At 47.0% G+C, this 27,555-nt stretch overlaps 1 protein-coding gene across 4 annotated transcripts; it reads left to right on the forward strand.

Moving 5' to 3' along the window:
- Window positions 1–2,405: 2,405 nt before the first annotated feature.
- Window positions 2,406–27,213, forward strand: LOC115482157 (transmembrane protein 106A-like). Of its 4 annotated transcripts, XM_030221733.1 has the most exons (9): window positions 2,449–2,600; window positions 5,374–5,434; window positions 6,225–6,444; window positions 11,770–11,833; window positions 12,790–12,949; window positions 13,646–13,786; window positions 13,959–14,002; window positions 20,132–20,185; window positions 26,146–27,213. In XM_030221733.1, exons 3-9 carry the CDS (start codon window positions 6,237–6,239, stop codon window positions 26,261–26,263), a joined length of 789 nt encoding a protein of 262 aa, XP_030077593.1. In that variant the 5' UTR covers window positions 2,449–2,600; window positions 5,374–5,434; window positions 6,225–6,236; the 3' UTR covers window positions 26,264–27,213. The 4 variants fall into 4 exon arrangements, with proteins under 4 accessions (XP_030077595.1, XP_030077593.1, XP_030077592.1 ...); XM_030221735.1 differs by lacking the exons at window positions 2,449–2,600; window positions 5,374–5,434 and adding an exon at window positions 2,406–2,428; XM_030221732.1 differs by lacking the exon at window positions 5,374–5,434.
- The last annotated feature ends 342 nt before the right edge of the window (window positions 27,214–27,555 follow it).

Raw genomic sequence — 27,555 nt, forward strand, 5'->3', positions numbered from 1 at the left:
GGAGGCCTTGGAACTCGGAGAGAAGGAGGGAGGGGGCCTTGGAACTCAGAGAGGGAGGGAAAGGAAGGAGAGAGGGGGGAGGGAAAGGAGCGAGAGGGAGGGCGGGCCCCTGGAACTGGGAGGGTGGGTGGGAGGGACTGGAACTCTGAGGGAGGGAGAGGGGGGCTGGAACGTGGAGGGAGGGGGTGGAGGTAGAGGGGGGCGGGGAATGCACCACCTGTAAAAAAAACATTTTCAGCACCCCCAATCATTTTGAGAAGTTGGCTCCTATGATACCAACAACAGTGGAAGAATCTGATGCAGGAGCAGTAAGATGCTTGAGCAATTGGGCACATGATGGAAGGACAGTGCAGATGGTAGGAGTCTGATCAGCAGACAAGACTCCTGTTGCCACGTCAAAGGCAGACAAGACACAAATGATGTCATTTAACAGTGCTTCCTTTAAATCCAAAAGCAGCTTCTGCATTTTTTTAAATCATTGAATTCAGTTCCCAGTTGTCTTAAGAGTTGTTAAGCTTTTACATATTGATATACCATTTTGTAGAAGCTGCTCCATCTAGTTGGAACAGTTTAACGGTAGTCTTAATCTTTTGGAGAACTGCACGGGAATTGTCCCCATCTCTGTGTCGTTCTGTAGCTGAGCTCATCTAATATTCGTACTCTGCCCTGGATGGTAGCAGGATAGCAGAACAGTTTTTCACTCTCAAACAGCTCTCTTTCCTTCTTCCTCCCCAAATTACAGCCCTGTATTGTGCAACTTTAGGGAGCTTCGTAAAACTATTCTTCCAAAACGATCAGAGGAAATGCTGACTATCTGTGGAGTCCTGGAATGGTCCTTGTTTCTCTTCTGTACTTTTGAAATTTGTTCCTATTGCTACTTCCGGGATGGCTTGGAAAACACATGTAGCAGAAGAAGTAACCACTAATATCGTACTCCAAACACCCTTGTTTTTATAAAAAAAACACCATCTTTCTCTCTTATCCAAGAAAGAGCTAATGGTGTTGAAAGGAGTTTAAATAAGACGTCAGCTGGCTGTGATTGTTAAATACAGTATATTTGCTGGTGCTCAAAGTCATTGTATTTCTGCTTTCTCACTCATGACAGGCTCAATGCGGCTTAGGTATTTATTTGTACCTGGGGCAATGGAGGGTTAAGTGACTTGCCTGCAGTGGGAATCGAACCCAATTCCCCAGGACCAAAGTCCACCACTCTAACCACTAGGCCACTCCTCCAGCTTCTCAAACGCCACTCAAAATCCTCCACTGAGAAATAATTTTTATTTCATATTCTTATATACTAATAATTAAATTATTTTTAATTTTTGAATACAACTTTTACTTCCTCAGTACTTGCACTCTTCTTGAGTTATTACACTTTAATCATAGCAGGGAAAAAGAAGGACTTAACTTGCGATGCAAAAACGAGATAAAGGTGGTAGATTTTGATAAAGGGGGTGTTTGAAGTTCCATTTTGGTGTGTTTAACATAGACTGTTAAGCCAAATAAATTCCTCGAATCAGAACGAGAAGATGCAAATTCTGCTCCTACCCAGGGGCGTGTCCTTCGAACTCCTCCCTTGCTTTGCCGCCCAGGGGCGTGTCCTGCGCTCTGTATTCTTCTGTCCCCGCCCAGGGGCGTTTCCTCCTAACTCCTTCCTTGCTTTACCGCCCAGGGGCGTGTCCTGCGAGCTCTGTTTTCTTCTGTCCCCGCCCAGGGGCGTTTCCTCCTAACTCCTTCCTTGCTTCACCGCCTAGGGGCGAGTCCTGCGAGCTCTATTTTCTTCTGCCCCCGCCCAGGGGCGTATCCTCCTAACTCCTTCCTTACTTTACCGCCCAGGGGCGTGTCCTGCGAGCTCTGTTTTCTTCTGTCCCCGCCCAGGGGCGTTTCCTCCTAACTCCTTCCTTGCTTTACCGCCCAGGGGCGTGTCCTGCGAGCTCTGTTTTCTTCTGTCCCCGCCCAGGGGCGTTTCCTCCTAACTCCTTCCTTGCTTTACCGCCCAGGGGCGTGTCCTGCGAGCTCTGTTTTCTTCTGTCCCCGCCCAGGGGCGTTTCCTCCTAACTCCTTCCTTGCTTTACCGCCCAGGGGCGTGTCCTGCGAGCTCTGTTTTCTTCTGTCCCCGCCCAGGGGCGTTTCCTCCTAACTCCTTCCTTGCTTTACCGCCCAGGGGCGTGTCCTGCGAGCTCTGTTTTCTTCTGTCCCCGCCCAGGGGCGTTTCCTCCTAACTCCTTCCTTGCTTCACCGCCTAGGGGCGTGTCCTGAGAGCTCTATTTTCTTCTGCCCCCGCCCAGGGGCGTATCCTCCTAACTCCTTCCTTGCTTTACCGCCCAGGGGCGTGTCCTGCGAGCTCTGTTTTCTTCTGCTCCCGCGCAGGGGCGTATCCTCCTAACTTCCTTGCTTCACCGCCTAGGGGCGTGTCCTGAGAGCTAAGGTAGGGCGGAGGGGAAGACTGATGCATTAAATCGTACTCTCACTTCTCTGATCCTGCGCTGCTCACACGGGGCTGGTAGATAAGATTTTGAGGCAACGTTTGATTTCGTATTCTTTCTTTTGATCTTAGAGTCCGTGTCTGGGTTGAAGATTCTCCTGCTTTTAAAGTACAGGTTTGTTCTGGACAATAATGGAACAAGTACGAGGCCCTGATCAGATGAGTTTACCGTGTGATTGAATTGCGTGTTTCAAAGTAGCTCTAGTGGAGGGTGATAGTAACTTCCCAATCCAAGGAGGGGGGATAGGACTGGGGTTTTAGTAGTGGGAGTGTGTGGTGTTTGGTGTAGACTGAGGAGGCAATTAGGTTTATTTATTTTTTGTCTATTAGATTGTAAGCTCTTTGAGCAGGGACTGTCTTTCTTCTATGTTTGTGCAGCGCTGCGTACGCCTTGTAGCGCTATAGAAATGCTAAATAGTAGTAGTAGTAGTAGTAGGTTACCCAAAAGTTGAGAAAACAGATCTCTCTAGTTTGTTTCTGTCGCATTAGTCACCAGTAGTTAAATTTTAATTAAAGTATATCTTCTGAGATATTCTCTGTATTTCCTTGTGCACTGGCACTGTGTATCTAGGGTTACCATATATCTTCTCTTAGGTCTTCAGATTTGTTCTCCAGGAAATATTCTCCTTTTCTTTTATGTGCATATGATCAATACACCTACCCATGAAATCAGAGAAACTATCTCTGTCCTCTTGGTCAGTCTGGAGGGCTGCTAAAGAGAGAGAAAGGCATTGCTGATCTCTGTTTCCCTAAATTTGTCAAGGGAGGTTTGTTTGTACAGCACCGCTTTCAGCATATGCCGTGCAAAGATATCTCAGAAGCCAGCCAAAGTCATTGAAGGATATTCACTTTTCTGATAAAATATGCTTGGGATTAGACTCAAATCTGGAAGTTCTTAAAGGTAGATTGTCTACTGCTGTACTGTCAGTCACTGATCTGTGTTCATTAAATTAAATACTTGGTTTTTTTTTTTTTTTTTGCAAAGGTAGCAACCATTTTTATCTTTTCTGGGTTTTTTTTTATTGTCTCAAATATGGTAACCCTATGTATAGGAAGACTGAATAAAATTTGAAATCTCTTGATTCTTTAATAAAGAGGAAATTGACTGTCCCTGAACATACTTTAATAGCAGGGGTGCGCAAGCACCCACTCCTTTTAATGAGGAACCTGCAGAAGTTGGCTAAGCAGGCCATGCAGATGTATTAAAAAAACAAAACTAAACTCTCAAATGGTTAATAGAAGTGTTTACCAGAGACTTAATGACAATGCAGAACGTAGGGTCAGGGAAGGCTTAGTGAGTTCTAGTGAAAAAGCATTTTGTGTGCTAGAAAGTGAAATGTTTATCTTAAGAGCCCCAGCCCAAACTAGAGGGAAGTGGGCATTTGACAACGCAGGGTAGTAGTTTCTGTGGTCATGCGTTCGTTTCTCCACAAGGCTTGGCTAACTTCAGTTTCACTATTTTTGTGTCAAATAAGTAAGTTTTGGATTAAAAAAAACAAATCTGTTGGTGGGGTGGAGGCTGGTAGGACTCCTGTCAACCAGTTGGAATCAGCAGTAGAGAATGACACAGGGACAAAGTTTGGCCCTGTCCACAGAAGCCTCAAGCAGTTGATTTGATATTTAAATCTTTTTATTATAATATTCTGAACTGTCATTTTTTTTTTTTTTTACATTTGTACCCTGCGCTATCCCACTCATAGCAGGCTCAATGTGGCTTACATGAGGCAATGAAGGGTTAAGTGACTTGCCCAGAGTCACAAGGAGCTGCCTGTGCCGGGAATAGAACTCAGTTTCTCAGTTCCCCAGGACCAAAGTCCGCCACCCTTCTCTCCTTTCACAAATATCTCCTCTCCTCTATACTCCCTCTCTGACCCACTTACAAAGGTGCCAGAAAGGGCCTGACTGAGCTTAAAGCCCTTCCAAGCACAGCTACAGCAAACAAAAATGATCTTAAAACATGGAGGGTAAAAGATTTTTTTAAATATTCGTATCCCACATTATCCCAAGCAAACTCAGGTTCAATGTGCCTTACATTTGAAAATAGTGAGACAGACTAATAGAATTCAATTACATCATGGGAGCAAGTAGATGGATATGTTTAAAGCATGTAACAAAGTTGAGATTAGCAATAGTATACCCAAGTGGACATTTAAAAGTCTGTCCTTTAATAACACCGTATCACTTACAGTACATCGCCTTGAGTGAATTCCTTCAAAAAGGCAGTAAATAAATCCTAATAAATATGTTCAGAAATCATAGCCATATGTACTCATGCACAGTGCACACACCAGAACAGATACACACATTGCAAAAGTAAACTAACTTCTACAGTAAGACTTGGAATACATCCAAAACTTTAAATTTTATTTTCACACTGCCTTCTTCCAGAATTCTAGACAGCAGATAAACAGATCAGTAGGACCCAAAGAAGGCCAAAACAAGTCAGAAACAACACAGGTTATACCTAGATTCAACCATCCTTAAGATTCACCTTTGGGTTTAAAAAGCAAAATTAGGTGCATGCTTGGATTGAATAAACAAATTAAAACAAAGTTTAAAGCAAATGCCCTTCATATGTAATACTAGTAGCAATAATGAAACAGTGATGGAATATTCACACGGCAAGCAGCCTGAACCAGCAACAGATTTATTTTCCACTGAACATAATTAGCTTTGTATGAACTTACTAGTGTGCTGAACTGGACAACGGTGCCACAATTAGACTAACTCTGAACTTCAGCATGAGGGAAACTCTTCCCTCATTACCTGTCTGTGAAATAGTAGTAATAAAAAAGAGGGCAAGTCAAGTGCATTTTTATAATATGCCATCGCAATCCACAAAATAAAAGGAGCAAGTTCCCACATGCCATCTTTTTCTTTTGATGTAGGCACAGGAAATGAAGATGTTAAATGCACCCAGGTCTCAAACCTAATTAAAGATTATAAATAGTAAGTCTGATTGTTGAGCATCTGATATTCGTAACATGTCTGTTTTGGTGGCCTTTACTAGGTGAAAACATTTCTGCACGAGTCCCTAGTCCCCACAAGCCCCTCCAAATGAACTAATTACTAGTACTCTAACCAATTAAACCAATGTCCGTGCATGAGCCGGCATGCTGGGGGGGAGGGGGCACCTACCATGGTCTTCTTCACACAGTGTCCAACAGTGTACTGTTCCTCCTTGGCATACACATGCTAGGTCTCTCACAGAGTCCTGTCCTCTACTGCTGTGCTGTCCACGGCCACTACTGTATCTCTCCTTGATACCATTACCACCACTACACTGAATAACCTACAAAAAGGTGTGCTGTGGAGGGCCTGGTGGCAGTATCATGAAAAATGAAGAGAGGTCAATCAGGTGATGTCATGTGTAGTGGGCAGGGAGAGGACTAGAGACATGCTGGCGTGCCGCTCAGGGAGGACTCTTGAGTTCAGGAAGGACTGTGTACGTGGCATTTGTGCCTGCACATTACACTGTAGGCAGGGAGGAGCTAGAAGCAGAGCAAAATGGATAGTAAAGCAATGGTAAAAGGTAGAGCGGCTGCGGGACGAGGAAATAATTGCTGTTTGCATCCATGGTAAAACACGCAAGATTTTTGCCATTCCTGTGGTTTACCACTTTCACCTGCTCCCTTGTCATTCACTGTTCAGCAGCTCATGCTGTGATTTTTGGTATTAAAAATCATTCCCCAAATGTTGAATTAAAAGTTCATTGTCAATATTTTTTTCTTTTTAACAGAGAAATGTCAATATGGGAGAAATAATTTCCAAGCTGAGACCTGTGGCCCATCAGAATCATGAAAGCGAGTCCATATTGGCTAGGGATGGGTTGTCGGACAAGAGTACCCCTTACGTAAGCGTCAGTGGGAATGAGAATGGCTACTTGCCATACGTGGAGATAGAAAACCATGGAAGTACAGTCTGCCCTACCTGCCAAGGCACAGGAAGGATTCCCAAGGGTATGTGTCAAATTCTTTTTATTTCACAAGTTTCTTTCTGCTCCTTTAGACATCTTAGTTCAATTTGGACGATTGTCTAGTGGATTTACAGTGCCAGAAATATTAACTTTCAATTGTAATATTTTTGCCCATCTTAAGCACAAGTATAGCCATTGGCTAGATCACAGTTCCCGCTGTAGTGTAATTTGTTCACGCATTCAATTCAAATCAATTTTTCCTTGTCGTCAGCAGCAGATGAATCCATTAACTGATAGGTTGTATCCACCTACCAGCAGGTGGAGATAGAGAACACTGAAGAACCACAATGACCCTTGGACGGCTAGCCCCATCTGCCTTCATTATTTCTCCATCTCCCAGCAGGTGTGGACGTAGCTTGATCAGCTCCTGGATTTCTGCCTGGGGTGGCTCCTTTGCTTTTCCAGTTGAGCAGGGGTGTTGTGGCTGGTGGTGCCCATTTTAAAGGCATATAGGTTCGCCCTTTCCCTGCCTCACCCATTCCTCCCTCCTCCCGGAGTCCCTCTGTTGCTGCCTGCCTCCAACTTTCCTCACAGCGTAAAAAAAAGAGCGTGCTTTTACTGCGTTGCTGTTCTGAGGCGTTCTCCAGAGATTCTGGTTCAGTGCAGCTTGACCGGAGCTCGTTGACTCGGTCTTCTGAGGTGAGAGTGGTGCCCAGCTCCTCCGGGGAGGTTCCCGTGGACAGCGTTCCGAACGGGGTAAGTTTTGGCGCGAAGCCATCATTTTATTGCCATATTTTTGTCCTGTCGGGCGACGGCTGCTGAAGGTGTTAAGCGCTGCTCCCGCTGTGGTAAGCACAGGTCAGCAGCGGGGCTTTGCAGTACGTGCTCCTTAGATGCTCGAGCTAGTACGAGCATGGTGAGCGATGATTCTTCCTGCTCGATGGAGCTGGCAGCGGGCGCCATTTTGGAAGCGCCGCATGCCTCGACCCCCGCGGTGGCGGAGGAGTCTGAGTGCAGGGGGATGCCTCGTTTCGAGGCTGCCAGAGGAGCTCCAACCTCCGTTTCACCTAATTCAGGGACGGAGGGTCAGGGTGAATTTTTCTCCCCTAAGTTTGTGCTACTAATGCATAAGGCCTTCATGCTGAAAAGAGCTCTGCCGCAGGTGTCTGACACTGCGTTGCATCCTGGTTTCCCCCCAGATGCTATTGCTTCCCCCGAGCGTTGGAAACACGCTAAACATAGACGGGTAAATTCCCCATCTGGAAGTGGCGCATCTCCCTCCCCTTCCCCCTCAGGGACAGATGATCCAGAGGAGGGTGCCTGTTTGCCACTGGATTTGGATGATCACAATGCGGTTCGGATTTTCCACCGCGACGAGCTGCCAGCTCTCATTACTGATGACTTGCAGGCCTTCTCGATTGATGATCCTGCTGAAGGCGATGCCTCCTCTGTTAATCTTAGGATGGCGAGTACTAAGAAGCCTATGAGGGCCTTTCCTGTGTATGACTCCATCCAGGAGCTTATTTCAGCTCAATGGTCTGACCCCGATGGGCCTTTGAAAGTGGCCTCTGAGTGAGGTTCACTTGGCCCTTTTTGGGATGCCTAAAGTGGACACCTTAGTCACGGCTGTGACAAAAAAAGACCACTCTCCCAGTAGAGGGAGGGGTTGCTTTGAAAGACATGCAGGACCGGCGGCTAGAATCCGCATTGAAGCGGTCCTTTGAAATATCGGGCCTTGCCTTAAGGGCGTCTATTTGCAGTTCCTATGCAGCCCGCGCCTGTCTTTCCTGGTTACAACAGGCGGTGGATCAGCCTGCAGAGGGTGCGGGGTCCCTCTCTGAGGTTGCCTTGCAGATGGAGTTGGCCCTGTCATTTTTGGCTAATGCCCTTTATGATCTGGTCAGAGCTTCGGTTAAGCAGATTCTGTGGCGGTTTCTGCCCACCGCCTTCTTTGGCTGCGGCATTGGGCGGCTGACATGGCCTCTAAGCAAAGGCTGGTAAGGTTACCCTTTCGGGGCCTCCTGTTATTATTTGGAGAGGATTTGGAGAAGATTGTTAAAGACCTAGGGCATTCTAAGCCCCAGCGGTTACCTGAGGATAGGCCGAGGCCTTCTTCCAAGGGTCCTGTGTTTCCTTCCTCTTCCAGACCTCGCTTCCGTGAAGCTCGCAGATATCGCCCGGGGCGCTCTGCTGGATTTTCTCAACGTGCCCGTTTTCAGCAGAGGAACTCCTTTTGCTCGGACAAACATTCTGCAGCGGCCGGGTCACGGCCAGGAGGAGTTCAGGGGCGTGCTCCACAATGATGGGATGCCGGTCTACTCCTCTATTCCTGCAGTAGGAAGACGTCTTTCCCTCTTTCTTGAGGAGTGGACCAAGATTACTTTGGATCAGTGGGTCCTGGATCTGATCAGAGAAGGTTACCGATTGGAATTCGGTGCCCCGGTGAGAGACGTGTTTTTGGAGTCCCGATGCGGCACTGCTGTGAAACAGGCGGCAGTAGAGGAGACCTTGCAAGTCTTGCCGCACCTCGGAGCGGTAATCCCAGTGCCTCCCACCAAACGCGGCTGCGGTCGCTGCTCCATTTATTTTGTGGTCCCTCGAAAAGGCGGGTCTTTCAGACTGATCCTCGACTTACGAAAAGTCAAAGAGGCCCTAAGAGTGCGACACTTCCACATGGAAACCCTGCGCGCCGTCATTGTGGTGGTTCAGCCAGGAGAGTTTCTCACATCTCTGGACCTCAAGGAAGCTTACTTGCACATTCCTATTTGGCCCCCGCACCAACGGTTCCTCCGGTTTGCTGTGTTGGGCAAGCATTTCCAATTTCGGGCCTTGCCTTTCGGCCTAGCCACAGCTCCCCGTACCTTTTGCAAGGTAATGGTGGTGGTAGCTGCCTTTCTCAGGCGAGAGCGTATCAGAGTTCACCCTTATCTAGACGACTGGCTAATCAGAGCGGATTCAGCAGACGAAAGTCATCTTGCCACAGCCAGAGTGGTTACAGTCCTGCAGACTCTGGGCTGGGTGGTCAATATACCCAAAAGCATTTGGGGGTCCGGTTCGACACAGCCTTGGGGTTTGTCTTTCTCCCCGACCACAGGCGTTGCAAGCTTCAGCATCAGGTCAGTCTGCTCCTGTGGATGCCTTGCCCTCTAGCTTGGGACTTTGTCCAGCTGCTGGGGTCGATGACGGCCACCTTGGAGGTGGTTCCCTGGGCGAGAGCACATATGAGGCCACTGCAGATTGCCATGCTCCATCAATGGTCTCCGATTTCCCAGGAATATCAACGCAGACTAATGTGGCTCCCTGCAGCTCGGCACAGTATGGATTGGTGGCTGTCCGACAGGATGCTGCGACAAGGGGTGCCACTTGTGCTTTTTTCTTGGTGCCTGGTGATAACGGATGCCAGCCTTTTGGGCTGGGGAGCGCATTGCCAGGGAAGCTATGCTCAGGGTCAGCGGACACCCGTGGAAGCGGGGTGGTCCATCAATCGCTTGGAACTGAGAGCGATATTCTAGGCTCTTCTGGCCTTCCGCAAGACTCTGAAGGGACTTCCTGTCCGAGTGCTGTCAGACAACACGACAGCGGTGGCCTGCATCAATTGTCAGGGCAACACGCAGTGCAGGGCCCTGGCCGCAGAGGCTGCTCAGATTTGCCACATAGCAGGTCAAAGCAACGTGCATGCCGATTTTCTCAGCAGGCATCACATTGACCCAGCGGAATGGGAACTGGCAGAAGACGTTTTTCTTCAGATTTGTGTCAAATGGGGGACTCCCAGATTGGATCTAATGGCATCAAAGTGCAAATGCCAAAGTCCCTCGCTTTTTTAGCAGACGGAGAGATCCTCACTCGGCGGGGTTGGAGGCACTGGCTCAACCCTGGCCCTCAGGCCTCCTGTATGTGTTCCCTCCTTGGCCCTTGATAGGGCGATTCCTTCTGTGGATTCGACAGCACAGAGGATTGGTGATTCTCATTACTCCGGATTAGCTAAGGCGTCCGTGGTACGCGGATCTCCGTCGGATGCTGGTGGAGGCTCCACTTCCTTTGCCTCTGGTACCGAAGCTGTTGGTTCAGGGTCTGGTAACCATGGAGGATCCCTGCCGGTTTGGTCTTATGGCCTGGCTCTTGAGATGGCGCAATTGAGAAATAAGGGCTACTCTAACAAGGTCATCTCCACTCTCTTGCAGGCCCGTAAGCGGTCTACTTCCGCAGCATATGCTCGGATATGGCGTAAGTTTGAGGAGTGGTGTGCCCCGAAGGAGGTCACACCCGCGCGGGCTACAGTCTTGCTGGTCCTGGACTTTTTGCAGGATGGCTTACAAAAAGGCCTGCCTTACAATTCCCTTTGGGTACAAGTGGCAGCGTTGGCGTGCTACCGAGGGAAAGTCTCTGGCTTGTCCCTTGCTGCTCATCCGGACATTGCCCGATTTCTCAGAGGGGCGCTTCAGCTCTGCCCTCCCGTGCGGTTGCCTTGTCCGGCCTGGAACCTGGGGCTGGTGTTGAAGGCTCTCCAGTGTTCACCCTTTGAGCCGCTTAAGCGAGCTTCTGAGAAGGATGTGACTCTCAAGACAGTTTTTTTGGTGGCCATTACATCGGCTAGACGTGTATCTGAGCTTTAGGCGCTTTCCTGTCGGGACCCTTTTGTGCAGTTCTCAGAGTCCGGGGTGATGGTACGTACAGTGCCTTCCTTTATGCCTAAGGTGGTTTCAGCGTTTCACCTGAACCAGCCCATTTTTCTACCTTCCTTTTCTAGGGAGGATTTTCCGGATTCCTTTAGACAATTGCGTCTTTTGGATGTCCGCAGGGCTCTGTTTCAGTATCTGCAGATGTCAAATGACTTCAGGATTTCTGATCATCTTTTTGTATTGTTGACAGGTCCTCAACGAGGGTGTCTGGCGTCTAAGGCCACTATAGCCCGTTGGCTCAGAGAAGTCATTTTTTCTGCGTATCTGCTGTCAGGACGGTCTCCTCCTGAAGCGTTTAAAGCGCATTCCACGCACTGATCCTTGAGGCACTCCACTATTCACCTTTCCTCCATCCAAGTGGATTTATTGACCACCATCCTCTGGCATCTGTCAACCAGTTTTTAATCCAATTCATAACGTCAGCCTGTCAAGTTGATTCAGTACCCAGCACAGAGATGAATCAGAGATCAACACATAACCATCTGAGCCAGTGGGCAAATAATTGGATTTTTATTAAATCTTCAGGATGCAACATTTTCTCATAATTCTCGAATTTGCCTAATGTTTCGCATCTCATGTGATTTTTACTTTCTCTTCCATAATTGAGTGTAATAAAACAAAATTTCTTAGGACAAAGATGTGATAAAAATCCTGTTCGTTTTTTGTTTTTTTTTTTCTTTTTCTTTTAGATCAGGAGAAAGAACTGGTGGCTTTGATCCCATACAGTGACCAGAGACTACAGCCCAGACAAACGTAAAGTATTTGTTTCTAATGTCGCTAGAGGTGGTTCCTGGCAGCTTGCAGAATGATCAGTTTTGTGGCTCTGTTTTAAAAATTAGTGTCGTAGCTATACAATCCGTGTTTATCATCTTTATATGGTTTCACAAGCTTGCAAGAGTGCTGTTAGTCAGTCTCAAGCCATTGGCAGCTCTGCATAATCAATTTTATTGATCTGAGACATTTTTATATGCTCTTAAAGTGCTGAGGGCTGAAAAGCAAGTCTAACATAGGCAGCAGCCATGCAAGCTCACCTTCACCAGAGCTCTATGGGTGCATTGGGTGTGTGATCACCCTCAAAGCTTACCCCTCCCTAGACGCAATGATTGGAAACTTTATGTTCACCAGTTGTCTTTGAAAGTTGGCTATGCTGCCTTCTCCATATTGCCCCCACTACAGAGTAGAAGCAGTGCAAGGCCCCCTTCCCTGTACATCAGATGCCTGTTACATGGGTAACAGCAGTGGAAGGTACATAAGACAGTCGGGTCAGCTTACCACACACACACTGCTTCCAACCACATCTTGAGCTGAAGTTAAGCTCTGCTGGTCCAGTAACTGCTCTAGGCTCAAAGCTTGCTGGTGACTTGTGATGTAGACACCTGAATAATGGGAACCAGCGGGCCCCCCTCTGCTCGCATTTTATTTCACATTTTGGCCACAAAACTTTCTAGCAAAGCCCCGATACAGACTGGAAAGGAGACTTTCTGCCAAACTGCCCAACCTTTCCTCCCAGATATACAAAGTTGAGCAGCATGGGTGGGATCCCACAGGGAATGGTCTGAGCCCAGGGTTTCAATCCCAGCTTCACATCATTGGTGTGTCTGCCTCTTTAGCCTATGACTGTATTTGCCACTCGGCAGCCCTTTTGAGGGGCTGGAGGGTGGGTTTATGCTCTTTAAACTCAAAGGCTTCCCTCCATTGCTGTCCTGCAGGAAGCTGTACGTCTCTCTTGCTGTGGTGATCTGCCTCCTGCTCTCCTCTCTGGCCATCTTCTTCCTCTTCCCGCGTTCTATTGTTGTGACTCATGCGGGGCTGAACTCCTCCGTGGTGACTCTTGCCACCTCCTCGCAGAGTATCAACCTCAGCACCACGGTAAGAGCCTACACTCCCTCCCTCCCCTTGAGTTCTGAAAATGTGTTTGCTTGGGGCTTTACCCGAGTTGATTAAATATGGCTCAGAGCACTGATCTGCCCTACAGTGGTAGAAGGAAATGTCCATTTATGCTGAAATAGGTGCTTCTCTGTAATCTGTTAATTTCCCACAATTATGTATATTGGACTTCTGCATAGCCCCCAGGATTCCCAATATATCATTACAGAGATAAGAAGCATAATATGTCTTGTTAGTTTTCCCATAAATCAGCCAGAATGGACTGACTTCCTTCTGCTGTTGCAGGGCTGTGGTGCTACTTGGCTTTTATTGGCAAATTAATCCAGTACATCTGTAATAGTCAAATGACAATTCCAGGGTTCTACCCTTGAAATTTCGGTACTATTGAAGGACGTTTTGCCCATGACTAGGTACAGACATATTTGACTTTGTGATAGGTGGGTTTTTACTGTAGTCATGTGATCTCCTCTGTCCCATTGCAGCCCTGTGTGTTTTTCCCAAATGCTGATCAGTAAAGCATTGTGTGTGGGGGGGGGGGGGGGGGTTAATCTGTGTTTTCGTTCTTTGGTATCTGCATACTGTAGCCTTGAGTCCATATCCTGTTGTAAGCTTTTTCCCCTTCTCCTTATGAATGCATTCCTTTTTTTTTTTTTTTTTATCTTGTGGTTTCTTTCCAAGAATGTGCTGAACATATCAAACGGAAACTTCCATGGCATCGGTGTGACACAGCTTGATGTGGAAGTTCTGCTCGTAGCAACGGTGATTGGCAAGTCCAGTACCAGCAATGTGACGAGTGTAGGACCTTTGGGCACCAGCCAGGTAAACCAGTCCGCTCTCGAGATGGGGAGGACTCCTGTTTTTACTCGGACTCCGTTCTGCCTGATTGCACTTAGCTTCTCTCTTTCCTCATGAGCACAAGTTGGAAAAGACACTTTTAGGCAGTTTCTCATGGTCTGTTTTATTAATTTTTAATTTTCTTTTCTATTAATAGATCTATTACACAGTTAACAGCACCATAAAGGACAACACTACATAGTAAGTGGATCTTGTCTCCTTGTTCTGATTCTGGAAATATTCCTAAGAATTCCCATTTCTCCACCCACTCTGCGGCCCATGCAAAAAGCCTCCACTGTGAAATTAGTGCTACAAAACTACCACAGCATGCTTTTACTACCACATAAAAATCGCAGTAATCAGCAGCTCATTGCTAAATGTCACCCTTCCTGTCCGTGCCTGAGCAGTGATTTTGAACACACACAGACAAGAAGAGTGACGTTAATTTTTAAAACACAAGAAACTGCAGGCAAGCGTGCTGTGGCATTTTTCAATCAGTCCCCTCACCTTGGAAAACATATTCCTGGTGTCTAGCAGCACACCTCCCTGGTGAAGTTTCCTGCACACAGCATGCATCAGAATTGTTAATGATCGCGCTACTGTGTGTTTTAATGTAATATGCGGTAATGGCTTTTTTTTTTTTAATTTTTTAATTGTTTTATTGAGAATATAACAGTATACATACTTATCAAGCCAGTTACATATGTCTGTTAATTGCTTCTTCCCCTTGGTCCCTGGTCCCATCCTCCCTCCCTCCCCCCCTCAGTCCAGAGGTGTCGACTCCTGTTCTTTATGCTGGTCATACAACGACCATATTTTTGTGACGGTCGTTATGGAGCCTTTCCGCTTGGCCATCAGTTTCGACATCTGGTATAGAAAGTCTACTTTTTGAGTCACTGTGTGTAGTGCTGGTGTTTTTGCTTGCTTCCAGGCTCGTGCCAGTGCTACCTTCGCTGCTGCAAAGTATTGGGTAGCCGATCTGTGTTGTCCACTAGGTATTGTTCGAGGTCTGAGGTGGAGTAGACAGTGCTCTGCTCCTTTTGGGTATGGTTGTTGCAACACAGTGTTTACCGGTTCCACCACCCCATCCCAGAATACTTTCACTTTCTCACATTCCCACCATATATGTTAGAATGTGCCCCTATGGCCACACTCTCGCCAACATTGTCCTGAGGATCCCGGATATATCCTTTGTAACCTGTCTGGGGTATAATACCACCAGTAGAATTTTTTTTTTTTTTTTAATTTTTGGAAGATTTTATTGAACATTGACAAATGTACAAACATCAGCAGAAACCATCAAACAAAATCAGTACATGAGATCCAACAACATATCTCCTCAGCCAGAAGAAAATATTTGGCAACAAGTGTCAACAAGATACATTAAACAAACAGTATCTTCAACTTTTTCAACAGTTTTAGGAATATTCCCCCCACTCCCCCCCAGACAATCAGAACCCCACTGACCTAGTCATCTCCTCATTCCCCCACCTCCCCAACTCCGCCCCACCGAGCCCATTAACAGGAACAGTTCTTCAGGAAAGGCTCCCACAAGATCTCCCACTTCGCCACAGTACGACTTTGCTCAGAACGAAGTCTCTCCCGCTCACAAATATACCACAGCTTGTTCAGCCAACGCACTTTTGAAGGGACCTCGGGGGACTTCCAATATGTTGCCAGCACCACTCTCGCCGCCAACATGGCCTGCCTGGTCAATAGCCCCTGAGATTTGGTAAGGCCTGGTGGTTTTTTAGAAAAAAGAAAATATTCCGGAGACCACTTAACAGGCCTCTGGAAGCAGCGTTGTAATCTATATTGGATAGATTTCCAATATGCCCTAGCTTTTGGGCAAGACCACCAAATATGACCCATAGTTCCTCTCTGGCCACATCCACGCCAACACAAGGGAGATGCATCCGGGAACATGTGGCGCAGCCTCGCAGGTGTCAAGTACCATCTATAAAGCACTTTTAGCACGTTTTCCTGAAAGGGAACAGCTATCGATACCCTCGCCCAGCCATTCTCCCATACTGACCAATCAGCCTCATCAAAGGTAACCCCTAGCTCTTGATGCCAGCGCTCCCTATGAAGTAAGCTAGGACGAAGTTGCTGACTCAGGTGAGAATAAAGACAAGTAATGAGACCTCTGGTAGTCCGGGAATCTTCGCAAAGATCTTCAAGAAAAGAATCGCTCGATAATATTGCGAGAAGAATCTCTCGAGAAGACAGAAAATGTCGTAACTGTGTATACGCAAACCTGTCTTGGGGCAGAAGCGAAAACTGTTCCCTGAGAGAATCAAATGAAATCAAGCAATCGTCAAAAAGCTGGCCCCAAGACACCAGTCCCAGGGAGGCCCATCGAGTAAAAGGCCCTAACTGAAGCCCAGGAGAAAAAAGAGGGTTATTAGCTATAGGCCCCAGTAGAATATTTTAAACCCGTTTTCGTTTATCGATTGCGCTGGAGATGCTTTGAGCAGATATTTGTAATTGCCCATCCATGTTGATCTAGGATATGTGGTTTGTACCACCTTCGCCCATTTCGTATGATAGGTCACCTGCGGATCAGTTCTTCCCAACAGTGCAAGATATATCCGGGATATGCTACCTCTGCCCCCTCCCTTCCGCATCGCTGATTCTAGAGTTGTTTCTTCTAGTTCATCTTGCACGCACCTTCTAATGAAGCTGCGCAAACAGTAGTATACAAGGTCTCTCTCTGTTAACCCATATTCTTCCTGGAGTTCAGAGAAGTTGATCATAGTCCCCTCCGCCCAGACTTGGCCTAGCGTAAGCAGGCCTGCTTTAGCCCAATGGTCAAATATCTTTTCTGATCTCCCTAATGGGAAGCCCTCCGCCGTTTGTCGGTAATGTGTCCTTTCTGGAAACATGCGCCTTCTAATTTGAAGCCATGTCTGGAGCGGGTGTTTTAGGGCTAGGGGTAGTTTCTGTAGTATGTGTGTCAACTCTCCTCCTGGTATCCATAGAATGTCTTCTAATGCATATCTGCCTATCCATGCTCTCTCCCGATGTATCCATTTCTTTATTGCCCCGGGGCCCCACTCTGCCAAGTTTCTTAATGGCGCTGCTTGGTAATATAGGTAGAAATTGGGCACTCCCATACCTCCCCGCTCAATTGTCTGATACATCATAACTCTTCGCACTCGCGGTGGGCGTCTCCTCCATATATATCGAAACATCCTTCCTATGTATTTGTGCGAAGAAAGATCTAGGGATTGGGATAGGTAAGGCCAGGAACAGGTATAATAGCTTGGGGAGCAGCATCATCTTAATGGCATGTATGCGACCTTTCCATGACGTGTTAAGGCCTTCCTACCTATCCAGATCTTGGAAGAGTACATCTATCTTTTGGGGAAAGTTAGCCTGAAAGAGCCCTTCTACTTCGGGAGTTATCTCTATTCCCAAGTATTTGATGGATTTTTGTGGCCAAATAAAGGGGAATGCTGCCCGCAGACCCGGCAGCTCTGCATCGGGCACTGTAATATTTAGCAGGACAGATTTGGTTAGGTTGGGTTTAAATCCTGACATCGCCCCATAATATGTCATATGATCTATCGCCTTTTGTACCGACGTAGCGGGTTGTGTAAGGGTCAGCAGTATATCACGCGGTAATACTACTTGAGTTTAACATCTGTGCTGAAACCATTTCTGCATTGCTCGACCAGTAAAACCAGGTTTAACCTGTGGTAATGGTGTCTGCATGGGCCCCTCTGGATGTAACACTAGCAACCTGTGCCGGCAGTGTAAATCCTAGCACAGGGGGAATGTGGACACATGCATGCTTTAAACCAGCTGCAATCTGGTGTTGGCAACTTTTAGAGTGGCTTTTCAGTCAGTTTGGGTCCTCCATTCATTCAACAACTTGATCAAAGATGCTGTTTATCAGCTCTGGGATGGAAAGTGCCTACCAGTTTTTAAAGCCTTCTCTGTACGATAGCGTCCAGTTAGGCAAGGGATTGAGTTCGATTAACACAATTAAACCTGACCAAAAGGGCCCAAGACTGTGTCTGAGCTGGAGGTTTAAATTCATGAGTCTCCTTAGTTCACAATTTAAGGCTTTATTTACTTAAAGAACCCACTGGGGATTTTTGGTCTCGTAGTTTTCTCCTCAGTCAGAACCAGGACAGATCTGCTATCGAGTCTTTATTCACAAATATCCTGGGAGTCTAGATTTCCCTTCCGGTGTTAATCCAATCATAGCAATAACAGTCCTTGGCCAGGGGTGATGGGCCAGGTCTTAGACAAGGATCAACTCATCCAGGCAGGACATCAAATACCACAAAACAAGCAAAGGTGACACCTCTGTGGGAAAGCACTTTGTAGGACCAGAGCACTGCATCAATGAACCTTTTTTTTTAACAGACAAATATAATCAAGTAGCACATTATCTTCAAAGGTCTTGAAATATTTTTATACCAACCAGACAGGTCTTAGCAGAGGTGTGGGTTTCCTATCACATAAAACATAAAATTATACAGCTTTTTCACCTTCTGGTCACCCATTCACCCTCCCTGTGGGAGTCATTGGATTGCTTTAGTTTTGCTTATATTGTCATGTTTTGCTCACTGTTGACTTGAGGAAGGTTCTGGCCTTCAAATGTTTTCAGTCCTTTTTTTGACTGTTATAACTAAATAGAAAAGATAAGTGGACTAAAAGATCACACTACTTTCTAATCGTGGACCCTAAATTCAGCCAGTACACGTTCCACTGCGTTATTGGGACATTCTCCACAGACCATAGAAAAGTATATAAATGACCATATGACCTATCGGCTCTGCTCATCCATACCATCTACTATCGCTTCTCTCCCTTAAAGATCCTGTGTTCTTGTCCGACACTTGCTTGATTTTCAAATACCAACTGACCCAGGGAAGAGGACCTGAACAGGACCAAACCCAACTCCTTGCATGGCAGCACTGCTACTGGACTGGCCCACTTCTGTTTTCCTCATTTCCTTTTGTTTTCTATGAATTTTACATAAAATAGCAAATGACAGATGAAGATGATATGGCCTCTCCACTCTTCCCATCTGCACAAACTGATTTCTACAATCCTGCCCTCTCCCTCATCCTCTGTGCTTGTCCCATGCTTTCCTGAATTCAGGTACTGTCCTTGTCGCCATGAATCCACCACCCTTTCTGTAAAGTTTTCTAAATTACTTCAGAGTTTATCCCCTGTCATCTTCTCATGTGGCCACCCCCACCAGGGCTGGTCCTAGGGTCTCTGGTGTCCCCCTGCAGACTATCGGTGCCCCCCCCCCCCCGCCCTGCCCCGTCTAGCATCTTCGCCCTCTTCTCCCCCCAACATCCCCCTTTTTTTCTTCCTGCCACCCTGCGTGGTTTGTCTTTTTTTTTTTTTTTTTTAATTTACCTCCGTCCTAGCGGCTGCGTCACTTTAAAGCCTTGCCTGTCTCTAGCCTTCCCTCCCTTCGTAAGTTCGTTCCCTCAGAGTCCCGCCCTTGAGGAAGGCTAGAGACGGACAAGGCTTTGAAATGACGCGTCCGCTGGGACGGAGGTAAATAAAAGATTTAAACCCCCAAGGGTGGTGTGGTATGGCGGCGCAGTGGCGCCCTTGAAGGTAGGCGCCCCCCTGCGGTGCTTACCGGGTTTGACTGGCCCTGACCTCCACCCCCTGTTCTAGAGGTTCCTTTCAACTGAGACGCCACCTGTATATAGCATGGAGTAGCCTGATGGTCCATGCAGTGGCCTGAGAACTAGGGGAACCGGGTTCAGTTCCTACTGCAACAGCTTGTTACACTGGGCAAGTCACTTGACCCTCCATTGCCCCAGGTATAAAATGTACCTGTACATATGTATAGAAATCCCTTTCCCCTTTTTATGCCACAGATTTAAATGTCTTGATCAGATCTCCTCCTTTCCTGCTGTTCTCCTAAAGTCTTTCCCCATATGCTGTATGATGAACACTGAGAGACTTTGATGTGGTGGGTGTACATTTCCCAGTGACTTTTTCCCCCCTAGTTTATCTATCATTAAAAAAAAACAGCATTACATCAATGGCCAAATAACATTTACCCCAATATTCAAAAGAACAAAGAGGCATAAAACGTATGTGATTCTTTATTTCTCTCTAATCTTAGCTTTTGAGTTTCTAATTTATTGTTGTATAAGCACCTTTCTGCATTGCACACAGCTTGTATTCCTTGGGAGCTGGAATTGTGGAAGTTCTTTTTAATAAAAGAAAATTAAAGACATTCTTTTTCAGTAAAAGCTGACAATGTGTCATTGTGAATGCTGTTAAGACAGTGGTGATATTCACTGAATGGAAGTAACGTCCATGTTTTTTTTTTCTCTCCAGCAATATTTGTACCTGGCCTATAATCAAAGTTCACAATGTCTTGCTGCATATACAGTAAGTCTTGTCTCATTCTGTTTGGTGGGTGGGATTTTGGGTGGATGTTACTTTATAAACTGCTGAGCTCCACTTGACTGTTCCTGTCGGAAACCTAGCGCTTGTTGCAGGTAGATACAGCATTCCACGCTTCCCCCAAATCCATCTACATGCTGCAACCTGCAGTATTTTGTTTTCCAATAGATTGCTGTTCTGAAAAGTTTGTATGAATGGGGTTTTCCCATGGCATCAAATTGATACCAAGATCTGAGTGCCACATTAAATATGTGAAAGTGATTTGAGGGGGCAGCACAAGAGTTGCTCTGCTTTATCAGCCATCTGGGTTGGGAGTCTGCATACTTCCATGCACGACAAAGTGATTGTTGCTCCTTCGCTCCCACCCTGCAATTCCCCCCCCCCCCCCCCCATCCCCCTGAGGTCATGACACTGCTTCAGTCTGAAATTTGGTAAGGGTTCACCTGAGCTGTGCAATAGAATCCAGTTATTGTCTGCTTCACTCCTCGCCCTGATATTCAGATGTCTCCTGGATTAATTGCACAGAGTTCTACCTATTAATGTCCCTTCTTTAAATGCGAGTTCATTAGTATCTAAAGTTTGCTGTAAAGGACTGCACTGGGGATAAATGATAGCCACCTAGCTCTTTTAACACAATAACTACTTATAAAAAATACTCCAGAACACAAATCCATACAACGTGAAATGGTTTTTTTTTTAATATACTTCCCAAATGGCCAAGAACATCTTCCTCCCTTTAAGGGAACCCTGAGCTTGTCTCTGTTCCAGCAGCATTAATGCATGCAGCCTATTCCTCCAGGCTCATTAAGAAGGCGCGGCTTCGCCTATCCAGGCCCCTAATATAATTCGCTTACCCAACAAAGCCGCTTTTCGAAGGAGAACACTGTTACGATTAGCCACATGAAAAGCAGCCCTGCAGGCGTGAATGGCAGAGAGCAGTCCCAAAGCCTCTCAAAATAACGCAGAATGGCCTTCCAAAATAGCCTTATCTTTGAGCAATCCCAAAAAGCATGATAAAAAGAATTGTCTTGATTGCATTTCAAGCAGACTGGTGTTCCCACCCCCTCCTCCCCCCCAATCTTGAATACTTGCTCCTGAGTAAAAAAAAAAAAAAAAGCCCTGTATAATACGCGAAACTGACACTCTCAATTCTGTGCTGACCAAAATTTCATGTATGTATTTAATTAATTTACTATAATCAAAAGCGGAAACAGGCAAACCCGTATCCCGTCTCCATCTATGAATTAGGCCCTCCCTAGACCGAGCAGAATCAAGATGTTGCAGCTCTCTGTGAAGCGAAGAAATTGACAAGTTACCATCTCTAAATTTTTCAAAAAAAATTCTGCAAATGACTACTCAAAGGGAAAGTCAGACTACTGGCATCTAGGGATTGTATATAATGTTGCAATTGTTTATATGCTAAACAAATCCTTGGTATCCACTATTCCTCCCCTCTGCAATTGCTCCCAAGATAACATCTTACCTCCCTCTCCCAACACATGGTGTAAAAAACAGATGCCTCTTGAAGCCCATCGCCGAAAACTAATGTGGTCACGACTTGGTAAAAATTGAACATTTCCTTTAATAGGGAGTTGATCAGATACTTCACTTGAGAACGAGAACGAATTAATGAACTTCTGCAAATCTCTGAAGACTTACCTCTTTAACAAAGCCTACCACGAGAACCCATAACTAACCTTAACACAACACCTATCCACCTTAATTCAGAATGAATCTTTCTACGACTGCTTGATCAAATCCTCTTGTTTTCCTTGACTTCTCTTTAACACCAATTGTACTCTTTACCCTGGTATGGCGATGCCATAACAGGTCTTTGCAAGCCACATTGAGCCTGCAAATGGGTGGGAAAATGTGGGATACAAGTGCAATAAATAAATAAATACTTCCCGGCTCCCCCCCCCCCCCCCCAAAGAAGCACCAAGTGTCTCCATACCTCTCGCAATGGACAAAGTAACACACTCCAACGAAGATATGACGGTAAAAATCCTTCAGTATCATCTTTATGATTGACTCCCAGATCTACCTCTCCACACCAGAAATCTCAGCAGGAATCCAGGCCAAAGTATCAGCTTGCCTGGATGTCTCACCGCCATCTGAAACTACACATGACCAAGACTGAGCTTCTTATCTTTCCCCCTAAACCGACCTCTCCTCTTCCGCCATTCTCTATTTCTGTGGGTAACACTCTCATCCTCCCTGTCTCATCGGCTCATAGCCTTGGGGTCATCTTTGACTCCTCCCTCTCCTTCTCTGCACATACTCAGCAGACTGCTAAAACCTGTCGTTCATGGGCGTAGACTGGGGGGGCGAGGGGGGGGCAATGCCCCCCCAAACGCAGGGCCGGCAACAGGCAGCTCTCCCTTCACCCCACCCTCTCCCCGTTCCTTCTCCTCCCCCCCCTGGCCCCCCCGTGAGCCGGCTCTCCTCCCTCCCTCCGTTTCCGTCCCTCACCGACCTGATCTTCGAATCCTTTCCCTGCCCGCTAGGCGCTAGCGCTCTCTCCCCTGCTGGTTCGTGCTTTAAAAATGGCCGCCGAGACTTTCAGAGGCGGCCTCGCGAGAAGTCTCGGCGGCCATTTTGAAGAGTGAACCGGCAGTGGAGAGTCAGCGCTAGCGGGCCGGGCAGGTGAAAAATTCGAAGATCGTTGGTGAGGGACGGATCCGGAGGGAGGGAGGAGAACTGGCTCGCTGGGGGGGGGGGGAGAAGGAACGGGGAGAGGGCGGAATGAAGGGAGGGCAGGGGAGAGGAGGGTCACTACTGGACTAAGTGGATGGAGGGCAGGGGAAAGGAGGGCCACTGGATATGGGGGCAGGGGAGAGGAGGGTCACTGCTGGACTGAGTGGATGGAGGGCAGGGAAAGGAGGGCCACTGGGCATGGGGGCAGGGGAGAGGAGGGTCACTACTGGACTAAGTGGATGGAGGGCAGGGGAAAGGAGGGCCACTGGATATGGGGGCAGGGGAGAGGAGGGTCACTGCTGGACTGAGTGGATGGAGGGCAGGGGAAAGGAGGGCCACTGGGCATGGGGGCAGGGGAGAGGAGGGTCACTACTGGACTAAGTGGATGGAGGGCAGGGGAAAGGAGGTCCACTGGATATGGGGGCAGGGGAGAGGAGGGTCACTGCTGGACTGAGTGGATGGAGGGCAGGGGAAAGGAGGGCCACTGGGCATGGGGGCAGGGGAGAGGAGGGTCACTGCTGGACTGAGTGGATGGAGGGCAGGGGAAAGGAGGGCCACTGGGTATGGGGACAGGGGAGAGGAGGGTCACTGTTGGACTGGGTGGATGGAGGGCAGGGGAGAGAAAAGAAATGCTGGACATGGATGGAGGGGAGGAAAGAGTGAGGAAGGAGATGAGATGAGGGAAAAGGAAGAGAGGAGAAAAACTGCACATGGATGAAGAAAATAGGCAGAAGCTGAGGACCAGAAATGAAGAAGAAAGGAAGAAAGAAATAAATGGAAAGGAAGCCCTGGAAACGGAGTTAAGAGGACAGATAGCAGCAGAATCGGATACTGGGCCAGCATGATCAGAAAAACAAAGTCACCAGACAACAAAGGTAGAAAAGATCATTTTATTTTCATTATAGTGTTTGCAATATGTTCACTTTGAGAATCAGGTGCTCAACATTAAAAGTTTATATTTACTTATTTATACCCCCCCCCCCCAGGCTCTCTCCCCGGCTATAGCCAGCTCTGCAATTTGGGGGGGGGCGCAGAGGGGGACTGGGGGGAGAGCCTGTTGTTAAACATTTGCCAGCACACCACTGCCTGTCGCCAAACCCGCTGCCTCTCTGATTCAGTGGCTATCCATTGGCAAACGAACACTGGTTATTCCCAAAAAAGCCAGCTCTTGCTCCCTTCCTTCCTCCATATTAGCATAATTTGCATATACATATATGCAAATGAATATGCTAATATGCCCCGCCCCTTCCTTTGCCCCCCCCAAATGAAACAGTCAAACTACGCCTATGCTGTCGTTTCTTTCTCTATAATATCACCCAAATTCGCCCTTTCCTTTCTGAGCACACTACCAGAACCCTTATTCACTCTTATCACCTCTCGCTTAGACTATTGCAACTTGCTTCTCACAGGTCTCCCACTTAGCCATCTCTCTCCTCTTCAATCCTGTTCAAAGTTCTGCTGCACAACTAATATTCCGCCAGTGTAGTTATGCTCATATTAGCCCTCTCCTCAAGTCACTTCACTGGCTCCCTATCCGTTTCCACATACAGTTCAAACTCCTCTTCTTGACTTATAAGTGCATTCACTCCGTAGCTCCTCTCCACTCTCATCTCTCCCTGCACTCCTCCCCGGGAACTCTGTTCACTGGGTAAATCTCTTATTTGCACCCTTCTCCTCCACCGCTAACTCCAGACTCTGCTCCTTTTATCTTGCTGCACCATATACCTGGAATAGACTTCCTGAGCAAGTACGTCAAGCTCCATCTCTGACCGTCTTCAAATCTAGGCTAAAAGTCCACCTTTTTCATGCTGCTTTTAACTCTTAACCCTTACTCACTTGTTCAGTATCCTTATTTTATCACCCTCACCTTAGTAATTTCCTTCTCTTATTTGTCCTCTTTGTCTGTCCTAATTAGATTGTAAGCTCTGTCAAGCAGGGACTGTCTCTCATGTTCAAGTGTACAGCACTGCGTACGTCTAGTAGCACTATAGAAATGATAAGTAGTAGTAGTAGTCTTTGGGATTCCGGAATCTTTGCTACTCTTTGGGATTCCGGAATCTTGCTACTCTTTGTCCTTATCCCTTATTTGTCCTGTTTGTCTGTCCTAATTAGATTTTAAGCTCTGTCAAGCAGGGACTGTCTCTTCATGTTCAAGTGTACAGCACTGCATACGTCTAGTAGCGCTATAGAAATAAGTTGTACTCAACGTGTAATTAAACTCTGAATTCATTGTCAGAGAATGTGGTAAAGGTGGTTAGCTTAGCGGGGTAAAAAAAAAAAGGTTTGGACGGCTTCCTAAAGGAAAAGTCCATAGCCCGTTATTAAAATGGACTTGGGAAAGATCATAAGTACAAAGGTATTGCCACACTGGGACAGACCAAAGGTCCATCAAGCCCAGCGTCCTGTTTCCAACAGTGGCCAATCCAGGTCACAAATACCTGGCAAGATCCCGAAAAAGTTCAATACATTTTATGCTGCTTAGCCCAGAAATAGCAGTGGATTTTCCCCAAGTCAATTTAATAATGGTCTATGGACTTTTCCTTTTAGGAAGCAGGCCAGGCCTTTTTAAAACCCTGCTAAGCTAACCACCTTTACCACATTCTCTGGCAACGAATTCCAGAGTTTAATTACACTGCTTATTTCTAGGATAAGCAGCTTAAAATGTATTGAACTTTTTCGGGGTCTTGCCAGATATTTGTGACCTGGATTGGCCACTGTTGGAAACAGGATGCTGGGCTTGATGGACCTTTGGTCTGTCCCAGTGTGGCAATACTTATGTAGTTATCCAGGCACTGGCACTGAATAGCAGTGGTAATGAATAACTTCAGGAACCACTGAAGATCCAGGTTAAATTCTGCCGCTGTGGCTGAATAGTGATGTTTAGTAAAGCTGTACATTGTTGCCATCCTTTGTGTTGTAACCAAAATGAGACAGTTTATATAGTGTGACTGTGGGGGTGGAGGCAGTACACTGATCTAATCAGGTGGCAAGCAGCTGTTCTCCATCAGATCCCTGTGTAGGTGTCATACTGAGGAGAGACCTTCCCACCCTTGCAGGTGTCTTCACAGTAAGGAGCTGACTTTTACTTCTAGTGAGAGAGTACCACAACTCAAAAGAAACCTGACTCATTTTACCAGAACTTGTAGCCTCTTAATATTCCAAACTGCCCCTCCTTCAGTGAAATGTCATGGTGTTCTCTGTTAAGATCCTGTTACACATGAGTAACTTTCTTTTTTTTTTACTTCTAGGGGAACATTGACCTGCTCCTCCTTGGGTCATTCAGAACAGCTGTCCTTTGATGGTTACCAGTATGTGGATTGTCGGAGTAACACAACAATTCCCCATTCTCTGCATCAGCTGCGATGACCTGGGCGGATGAAGTGGGACTCTGCTTTCAGCATCTGAAGGAATGGCAGAGGGGGGTGGGTGATTCTGGCTTTCCTGGAATGTATCAGTTGGCTAAAGTACCTGACATTTCATTCCATGGTAGGTTTTGGCCAGGGCTTTGTGGCTTTATATGCACCAAAGGAAGCGTCAGACCTGGTAAGGAAGCCTCTAGGGCCGAACCTGCCTTCAAAATCCCACTCCTGCAGAGTTGATATGAAGACTGTACAGCCTCTTGAAATGCCTCCCTGACCTGGATCACTTGGCTGCTCCTGGACCCTTTGGGGGATTATTTTCAGGACTAAAGCAAATCTGAGCTCCCCTGTATCCCAGGCTCCAAGAAAGCTGACATTGCTCCAAGAAAGGGGGAGAAGGGTGGAAAGGATGTGAACAAGGTGAAATGGTATGAATTCCATTAGCTACTGTGAAATATTAGTCTGAATCTTAAGTCAGTCCCCTTATAACCTTGTATCAGAGCACACAAACATCTTGAGATGAAGGAAAGTTTACTGAAGACACCCTTATCATAATACAGTTCATTTCTGGAAGCAATTAAAATGCTGATTTGCACTTTTTAATTCAAAGCCATGCGTGGAAGCTGTTTTGTTTTTCTGGAAATGGACACCTGCACCCTAGAAACAAAAGTGAAATGGTTTTCAGTATTTCATGTAAATCCTTTTATTTACAGCTAAGAGGGAGAGGTTTATAGTCTCTGGGATGGATTTATAATATGCCTTGCTCTAAGATTAGGGAGTTAGCCTTTTTGTGACCTGGCAATGCACTCGACTACCATTGCCCCAGAATCTGGACAGTGGAGAAACATTTGTTTGCCTGACTCTACATAATTTAAGCAAGGAAGTAGTGGTCTTCCGTACAACTTTGTCGTTTTCACTGAGAAGCAGGGCCGCCGAGGGGGGGGACAGGGGGGACAAAATTCCCTGGGCCCAGGCCTCCGAGGGGGGGGACGGTGACACCGCAGTCCGGCCCACCCGCCCTCCGTCGCTGCCTGGCATTGAACTTAAGCGCCTCACCTTCGAAAGCGCAGCAAGTAGTGGCAGACCACTCCTTCCTTCCGTGTCCCGCCCTCGCCTGACGTAACTTCTGCGAGGGCGGGACACGGAAGGAAGGAGTGGTCTGCCGCTGCTTGTTGCTGCGCTTTCAAAGGTGAGGCGCTTAAGGTCAGTGCAGAGGGCCCGGAGCAGGAGAGAGGGCCCGGCGACCTCGGATGGGGGGGGGGGGGGCCCGGGCCAGCCTTGTCCCGGGCCTGGCCCAGT

The sequence above is a fragment of the Microcaecilia unicolor genome, chromosome 12 (genome assembly GCF_901765095.1).
Source record: "Microcaecilia unicolor chromosome 12, aMicUni1.1, whole genome shotgun sequence".
Classification (NCBI taxonomy): Eukaryota; Metazoa; Chordata; class Amphibia; order Gymnophiona; family Siphonopidae; genus Microcaecilia; species Microcaecilia unicolor.